The 9,766-nt window shown below is 40.6% G+C and overlaps 1 protein-coding gene across 1 annotated transcript; it reads left to right on the top strand.

Moving 5' to 3' along the window:
• The first annotated feature begins 896 nt into the window (after window positions 1–896).
• On the top strand, window positions 897–2,012 carry LOC115859995 (neuropeptide Y receptor type 6-like). Its single transcript, XM_030869366.1, is given in 3 exon segments — window positions 897–983; window positions 985–1,564; window positions 1,567–2,012. Coding segments are annotated over 3 exon segments (1,113 nt in total).
• Window positions 2,013–9,766: the final 7,754 nt, after the last annotated feature.

The raw sequence follows: 9,766 nt of genomic DNA on the forward strand, positions 1-9,766 counted from the left end.
GTAATAGCTCACTAGGCACTAGCTATCTTTGCTTGATCTCTAGAATCTGAGCAGTGTACCCAGAAGCTGCTTGTGCCAAGTCTGGCTTCAACCCCAGAGAATGGAAGAAAGAAAAAGAGGGGAAGCCATATGCTGTTCCACAGCGGGCATGATCTGGGAGTCTAGCCCCCAGACTTAAGGCTATAGACTAGCTCTGGGGAGTGGAACTGACAAATTTTATTCAGCACACATATACTGAATACATACTATATACTCTACATTGGGCGTGAGCAACAAATTCAGTTGCATGATCTCATTTAGTCCTCACAACAATGCAGAAAGACATTGTTTATCCCCATTTTACAGCTTTAAAAAACTGAGCCATAAGGGTAATTAACTTATGTCGAAGTCATACAGACACCAAACAGTAATGCTCCAAGTGGAGCCCAACTCCAAATATAGTTACTCTGGCCTCCACAGCACACATATACAAAAAAGACAGAAGGTGATAGGGATGGAAAGATACCTCTGAGCTACCTTATATAGTTAACAGAACACTGTGGCATTCCCTTTCTCATTATCTCTAAAGACCATACTGTTGGGACAAATAAAACACCCTGAGATGCAAGGAAGGCAAGGATACAGAGACTCTCTGGATATCTCTCTTATGTACTCTCAGGGACATTGTTCCACCTATAGAATTGTCCAGGTTGTTAAGAACTTGCATTAATTTTCTAGGTTCTGTTTAATTTTTAGGATCTCAAGAGCTTATTCATCAAGCAGACAAAGAGGAAGACTAAACCCCACTAATCACTCATTGGAAGACTCAGAGCAAAGTTCTTTCCAAGAACTGATGGCCAAAATATCCAGCCATAATACAAGTAAGCTTAGAAAAGCTCTTCTTAAACCCTGACATGATGGAATTTTTCCTAAACCATCCAGCATCTAATAAAACCAGTATAAAGAGCAACAACTCTGCACTTTTCTACTTTGAGTCCTGTAGACCCCACTTCCCTAGGCTTGCTCCTATTACTCATAGTCTATACTGTGATCTTAATCATGGACTTTTCTGGAAACCTCTCTCTCATTATTATCATCTTTAAGAAGCAGAGAGAAGCTCAGAATGTCACCAACATACTGTACGCCTATCTCTTCCTCTCTGACATCTTGGTACGTGTCATGTACATCCCTTTTACTATCATCTACACTCTGATGGATCACTGGATATTTGGGGATATCATGTGCAAACGCACCTTCTATGTGCATAGTGTCTCCATCTCTGTGTCCATATTCTCACTTGTGTTAACTGCTGTTGAAAGATATCAGCTGATTGTGAACCCTCGGGGCTGGAAACACAGTGTAGCTCACGCCTACTGGGGTATCACATTGATTTGGCTATTTTCCCTTCTGTTGTCTATTCCCTTCTTCCTGTCCTACCACCTCACCCATGAGCCCTTCCAAAACCTCTCTCTTCCCACTGACCTCTACACCCAGCAGGTGGCCTGTGTAGAGAACTGGCCGTCCAAAATGAACTGGCTCCTCTTTACCACCTCCCTGTTTATGCTGCAATATTGTGTCCCTCTGAGCTCACCCTCATCTGCTACCTGAAGATTGTTATCTGCCTTGGCAGGAGAAATGGGAAAGTAGACAAGAAGAGGGAAAGTGAGAGCTGGGTCAGGGAGAACAAGAGGATCAACGCGATGTTGATTTCTACTGTCGTAACCTTTGGGGTCTGCTGGCTTCCCTTGAACATCTTCAAGGTCATCTTTGACTGGTATCATGAGGTCCTGAGGAGCTGCCACCATGAATTGGTATTTGTATTTTGCCACTTGATTGCTATGGTTTCTACATGCATACATCCTCTGTTTTATGGCTTTCTCAACAAAAATTTCCAGAAGGACCTGGTATTGCTTATTCACCACTGCTGGTGCTTTGCACCTCGGGAAAGATACCAAAATACTGCCATCTCAAGTATGCACACAGATGAATCCAAGGGATCATTAAGATTAGCTCATACATCAAGAAGTATATAAAGGGCTTCCCTGGTGGCGCAGTGGTTGAGAGTCCACCTGCTGATGCAGGGGACACGGGTTCGTGCCCCAGTCCCGGAAGATCCCACATGCCGCAGAGCGGCTGGGCCCGTGAGCCATGGCCACTGAGCCTCCGCGTCCGGAGCCTGTGCTCTGCAACGGGAGAGGCCACAACAGTGAGAGGCCCACGTACCGCAAAAAAAAAAAAAAAAAGAGAGAAGTATATAAAAACTGGTAACACTTAGTGATAAAGCCCTTCTTATGTGAGAGATGGAAAGGTAATGGCTGGGGATAAGGCAAGATGCAAAAGAAGCCAGAACTAAAAAAATTTTTTAAAAAGCAACTTTATGCTAAACAGTTTTGCTTTAGGCCAGACCTATCTGTCTCATATATCCACCCAATACAAACACACACACACACACACACACACACGTGTGCGTGCACATCACCCTTTTCTCTTAGAAGAATAATAACCCACACACCTAGCTGTCATCAATTGTGGCAAAGAATGACAGTGAGAAAGCAATAGAGGCAAGGAACATTGATGGCTGGGGAACAAAATTCCCAGATATTGTTATTCAATGGAATATCCACAAGAGTTATTACTAATGACGTGCCCACTAAAAACAATGCTATATATATCTCCTTAGTGCTGAAGCAATTCCACTTTCTGATATGGAAATTGTAACTTTCAACCATGTAACTATTCAACTAATTAGCAATGTCAGAAAGACCTCTATTATAATTTACTAATTAGCTAACTGAGTTTGGATTGGAAGTTGAAGGAATGGTTTTAAGTTAACATTTAAACTAAGTATTGTAATTATAATTAATTCACATGCCTGAGTCAGATTCTCTAGTTTATGACAACAGTACATTTTCTTCACTAACAATGCTATTAGTGCCACTAGAACTGGTCACAAACTCTTTAGCACTCCAATTATGCTCAAATCACATAAACTAACTTATTAATGGCCAATGTAGATAGAGCTTTCATTACAAAATGACTTTTTATCTCTAATTCTTTATGTATATTGAGTAGGGGTTATTATGACTCTATCATTGGGTCTGATGAACTTCATTAGTAACACTTATAGTTAGCTCCAGATTTTTTAAAACCTCTTGCATATCTTATGACTTAAACATTTTAAAAATATCCCTCATCCCTACAGAGTCACTTAAATAGAGAATCAGCTAGATTGTCTTCAAAAAGAATACTAAGCTACTGTTCAAATTAGCTCAATGACTTTTACTAAATGATGACCGGCTTTATCTCTTCCTCAGATACGTCTCCCTATTAAACTGGGGCTGCAGCTTATTCTTATGTTAAAAATGTAATCATATTTTCTTCTTTCTTTTGAATAAAGGGTAATGTTTCTCTGAATACCTGTGTTTTTCAATTGTGTGTGTAGTTTTTTTTCCACATTAATCTCCATATTTTCCCCTCCTGAAAAATCTTTTCTCTCTCTCTCTCCCCTTCCCCCCTCTGTCTCTGTTTCTCCCTCCTCTCTCCTTCCCTCCATCTAGCTTTTCCTTCTCTTCAGGACTTCTATTCTCTCTGATATATCATTTTGGGGAAAATGAACAAAAAAAGCACTGCAGGATACCCAACAGAAATAAAACGTAACAGTATCACAGTATTAGCTGCAAATAAAAGCTCTTATCTAAAAACCAGCTTCAAATGGTGTCAGTTTAGACTCCTAAAGGTACAGCTGCATCCCCTTAGCCCAGAAAACAGCTCTCCCTAGATATTTCTATCTCTTCTGACAGACAGTGGTTAATATATACTATAATTAAGATCCAATGTGCGATTTTACTTACTTGGTAAAGATATAATGATTCTAGTTTCCATTACTAAACAGATTTAGACCAAGCCACTGAAAGCAGGAAACGGCTTTCATCAAACTCTGATACCACCCTCTCCCCTCACCGAAACACAAACACCTGGGCTCCGCTAACCCTGGCACCCCACCCCGAGCATTCACAAGAGATCTCCAACCTGTTCCTAAATATTATAGTGCTCTTTCTGGCTCCATGATAAGAACTATTTCCTTCTCCAATAAAACTGTTCTGTCTTTTCTTCTTAACTTTTCTTGAGCTTTAATGAAATAAAAATCACTAATGACATAACTATCAATTATAGTCTTTTGTATTGCCATTTGCAGCAACATGGATGGACCTGGAGATTATCATACTAAGTGAAGTAAGTCAGAAAGAGAAAGACAAATATCATATGCTATCACTTACATGCAGGATCTTAAAAAAATGATACAAATGAACTTATTCACAAAACAGAAACACTCACAGGCTTAGACAACGAATTTATGATTACTGGGGGAAATGGGGGGGAGGGATAAATTGGGAGTTTGGGATTGACATGTACATACTACTATATTTAAAATAGATAGCCAACAAGGGCCTACTGTATAGCACAGGGAACTTGGCACAATATTCTGTAATAACCTAAGTGGGAAAAGAATTTGAAAAAGAATGGATACTTGTTTGGGTATAACTGAATCACTTTGCTATACACCTGTAACTAACACATCATTGTTAATCAACTATACTCCAATATGAAATTTTTTTTCAATTAAAAAAAATAGTAGTCTTTCTTGGGTTTATTTTTTCCTCAAAAAAGTAGTGAATTAACTGTAGTTTTAATGCATGCTTTTACCTGTAAGGGATTTTCATTCTGACAGATGGGAGAGCACAGGTCTATAAGTAGCTACTTAGGAAGGTATAATGAGAATATAAACCAAGTGTCGTGCGGACCCAGTGGAGGTAAAATGCATTTTTGAGAGTAAACAAGGAAAGATTTCAGGAAAGTCTACCATACTGTTTCTGCAGCATTTGTGGATGGTGCACACCAACTGGTCTACTGTTGAACCACTTGGTGAATGAAATAAGGCCACATTTTCTCACTTGCCTCTCCCCCAGTTGCCAGGTGGGCCTGTATTCTCCCTGCTAGGGATCTATCTGAGACTGGAACTTGACGATGTTTGCCTGATAGCCATGCAAACACAGTTCCCGCTAGCCACTGCTCCAAATATCTGTTCCTCTGTCTCCTGACCTCAAATCATTTTGGATTGAGAGTAATTTCTCTTATCTTTAAAAGTTTCCAGAAAAGACAACTATTAGTGGGATGTACGTGTCTGCCTACTGAACCAGAGCTGAATGAGAAAATGCTAATACATCCTGCAATGAGTTCCCTAAGTTTTCTCTCTGACCGTTTCTAAAGATCCCCCAGATAATTTCTAACAGAGAATCAACAACATAAATGATCCAACATAACAAATGCCCAAATGTGGTTTAAATACGTATGGTGCATATTTTTCTACAATGGAAATGTAATATCCTGAAAAAGGTGTAAATAACTTGACAGAGCAATAAGCATGAGGCTTCATTTTTTTGTGTGTGTCAATATTTTCTCCCATTCTGTAGGTTGCCTTTTCATTTTGTTGATTTTAGTCTTTCTTTTTTAAAAAATTGTCATTACTTGAATTGGGAAATTGGAATTGACATAGATACACTATTGATACTATGTATAAAACAGATAACTAATGAGAACCTACCTATAGCACAGAGAACTCTACTCAATGCTTTTTTGGTGACCTAAATAGGAAGAAAATGCCATCCCAAAAAAGGGGGATATATGTATACATACAGCTGATTCACTTTACTGTACAGTAGAAACCAACACAACATTGTAAAGCAACTATACGCCAATAAAAATTTTTTTAAAAAGCAACAATAAAACCCATTTTAGCTTCAAAATAATAAATAAACAGTCATTACTTTATTTATTTATTTTTAATTTTTGGCCGCACCACAGGGCACGTGGGATCTCAGTTCCCCGACCAGGGATCGAACCCATGCCCCCTGCATTGGAAGGCAGAGTCTTAACCACTGGACCACCAGGGAAGTCCCTTATTTTATTTTTTTAATTTAACTTTTATTTTATATTGGAGTATAGCTGATTTACAGAGGCTTCAATTTAAAGAAACTGTTCCTCACTCTGTGCTATGGAGGAAGAGTATATAATTCGTCAGCCCAGTAAAAAGGTCAACCTCTCTTCCTGTAAACTTTGGTTTTTTGTAGAATAATAAATCAAGATAAATATATTAAGTTCTCACTATGTCTTTAGCAGTGTATTAGGTACAGAATAAGTATGACACAGCTTTAAGAGTTTACAGTCTAGCTGAGGCTTTAAAGAGTTTACAATATACCAGAGGCGTAATTCAATGTCTTGGTTTTGAAGGCTTTCCTTCTGGCTAGGTTGAAAGCTGCCAAAAGGAAAGTTAAGAGTAAATGACGGCAGAGTTGGTATCAAAGGAGGACTCACTTTTTCTTTATACCCATAAGTGAGAATATACTGGGGAAGAAAAGAGGAAGTATTCTAGAAGAGGGGTCAAGGAGGAGTATTTAACATTGATAAGCCCAGGAATTCCTAAAATCCTCCCTGAAGTCACCTATGCAATAAATGTGCTCATGCAATAAACTGGAGAAATGAGACGATGAGTGTTTCCAGTGCGCATTAAGGAAGGCAAGGCAGGTCTGTTTCCCCTGTTACTGTGTCCAAATCAAACTCCTTGTTGATGCTGGGATAGTATTTGCCCTGCGGAAGAAGTGAAAGGATGTGGGATGCCAGTGACAGGAACACATCCATCTTCCATCTGGTCACCGACTGTTTCCTGTGATCCTCTATTTTAGGTAGAGAAATCTGTTCTTCTCAACTAGACTGTGAACTTTCAGAGACGTTAATCTACATCTTTTATTCCTTCTATACCAGCCCCACACTACCCACTCAGAGTATTTAAGATAGGACTAAGGAAAGGAAAAGCATTTTTAATGCTTTTAAAGAATTTAATTTAATACAGATTTAAAAAGTTATTTCTTAAAATACAAGCTAGGCAGTCATTACTCACAAATTATTGAATGCCTGAATGTTCTCAAACCTATGTTTTATTAATTATCCAATGAGAATATAAAGACATAAGCCTAATTACACAGATTATAGTAATGTCAATAAACTACCAAAACCCAAGTGCTTTGGGGCTCGGCTTAAACGTTTCTCAAAAATCTTCTCTAATCTCCCAGGGCTGTTACAATCCCCCTGCTCTCATAGTACCCCGTGTATAGATAACTACCATGCATAACAATGAAGGCCTGTTTACATCCACAAGACATGAACTCCTTGAAGGCAGAGACTGGGTCTTATTCACTGCAGTGCTTCCAGTGCCAAGCATAGCATCTGGCACAAAGTAGGAGTTCAATCAATATTTGCAAACTGTAGATGTAGAATAAATCTAGCAATAACAAATCTTTGCTTGGAAGTGGTGTGTGGATCTGAATAGTAAGTGGGGCCTGTACTCCCTGAACTCAGTACTTAAAGAAACAGAATGTCAAACTTCTATCTGAAATATAAGAGCCAAGGCTCAGGAAATCTGCATGAGCCGGAGAAAAAACAGGAACACCTTGGTTCTAGGGGAACCTCAAGGGTAAGGTGGATTTTTATGGCTCACGTGTTATTTGCAGATACAAGTTGTGCCAGTAAAAGTCAGCTAATTGGGCAGGTCCTGAGAGTGGAAGAAAATGCCCTACTAACTTCCAATTAACGAAGTTGGCAAAGTTCTTCGAGCAAACAGATTTTAGAAATGAAAGGCCAGTCTTCCAGGGCAACCAGCCTCTAGGAGAGTGGGACTCATTATGACTCTACTAGAAGAAAAACCGGACTCTATAAAAGGCCAAGGCAGGGCAGAACTTTGTCTTTTTCAGTGAGCCAACTTCTTTTCCACCCAAAAGCAACAGTTACTGTGTTACTGATTTGGAGGCAGTCTTCCTCATCCCGGGATCCCAGAAGATGCCCTCTGCTTTTTTACAGCAGTAGGAGTCCCTGACTTCCAGACACTGTCACCAGACAATCATATCCTGAGGATTCAAGTTTTACACCTTTCTATTCCCTGCAAAGTTTCTCAATTTAAAAACAAAGACAAATATTTTAATGTGTATATGTGTGTGCGTGTTTATCCCTGGCTGATAGGACTTTTGGGTGACCTATCTTTACTTCTTTCTTCCTTGTTCCATCTTGCCTTCTAACCTCCCTTCCTCTCTCTTTCTTTTTTTTAAAATAAATTTATTTATTTATTTAGGCTGCATTGGGTCTTTGTTGCTGCGCGTGGGCTTTCTCTAGTTATAGCAAGTGGGGGCTACTCTTCATTGCGGTGCGGTGCACGGGCTTCTCGTTGTGGTGGCTTCTCTTGTTGTGGCTCGTGGGCTCTAGGCACGTGGGGTTAGTAGTTGTGGTGCACGGGCTTAGTTGCTCCGCGGCATGTGGGATCTTCCTGGACCAGGGCTGGAACCCGTGTCCCCTGTATTAGCAGGCAGATTCTTAACCACTGTGCCACCAGGGTAAGTCCCCCCTCTCTTTCTTTTGGCCTATTTGCTTATCTGCATTTTCTACTATTCTGCTAGGAACATACATTATTTGTATAATTTTTTCAAATGGGTGAGAAAAGGTAAAAACTTTTTTTTTTGTTATAAATTTATTTATTTTTGGCTGCATTGGGTCTTCATTGCTGTGCACGGGCTTTCTCTAGTTGTAGCGGACCGGGGCTACTCTTCGTTGCGGTGCGCAGGCTTCTCATTGCGGTGGCTTCTCTTGTTGCAGAGCATGGGCTCTAGGTACGTGGGCTTCAGTAGTTGTGGCACAAAGGCTCAGCAGTTGTGGCTCATGGGCTCTAGGGCACAGGCTCAGTAGTTGCGGTGTACGGGCTTAACTGCTCCACGGCATGTGGGATCTTCCCAGGTCAGGGCTCAAACCTGTGTCCCCTGCATTGGCAAGTGGATTCTTAACCACTGAGCCATCAGGGAAGCCCTGGGTCCCTATTCTTGAGGAATGCACTGTAAGCCAGACAATTACAACATGGTTAAGAGTTTAGAAATAGGCAGAGTGGGACTATGCCTTTTCATCAGAATCTAATTCCCCAGCTCCCCCAAGAAACTGAGAGGGAGAGAGGGTACATGATCACTGACAAAAAGACTATACAGATTGGAAATTTTGCAAAGCTATAGCTGAAGCCTGGCATCCCTGACTGGCACTGACCAGCAGCTCTGTCTCCTATACCATTGGGCCCTGCCAGTGTTCAGATGAAAATTTTCCAGGGGAATGGGTGTCCGAATGGTGCCCATGCACCTTGCTACACAGAATAAGCATGCTCTCAGCATATCAAACTGATGAGGAACTTCAGCAGTAGCATCACAGGCTCCTAGAGAGAGACAGGTACAAGCTAATCATGCCTGCCATAACCATGGAACAGTTCATGAAAGTTTTCAGGCAAAGCCCCTCCATACTCATATGTCTTCTAAAAAATACTCTCTCTCTCTCTCTCTGATTCCAGGGAATTGAGAAAGAAATTACAAAACCAGGATTTCAGCTGCTTCTGGAAGAGCCAGGAGCTCTCAGAAACAGATGTTAAATCTAATTTTGGAGCCTAATAAAAATGTTGGATATCTAGCTTGTTAGAATGAGTCTGGGATATGGCTCATAAGTCAATGATTCAGTGGAACCTAAACCTACAGTATTGTGTAGAGGGGCTTCAATTCCTCCACAGAGCAACTGGTGGGAAACAGCTCACAGATCTCAGATGTTCACTCATCCTCCTGAGAGGCCACAAGGAGCAGCTACTTGCTCATTCATTTAGACCTACAATAAAATTGTCTCTGATGTTGGTGGGACATGGACTGTCAAATAATGCCCC

Source organism: Globicephala melas, chromosome 3 (genome assembly GCF_963455315.2).
Source record: "Globicephala melas chromosome 3, mGloMel1.2, whole genome shotgun sequence".
In the NCBI taxonomy this organism is placed as follows: domain Eukaryota; kingdom Metazoa; phylum Chordata; class Mammalia; order Artiodactyla; family Delphinidae; genus Globicephala; species Globicephala melas.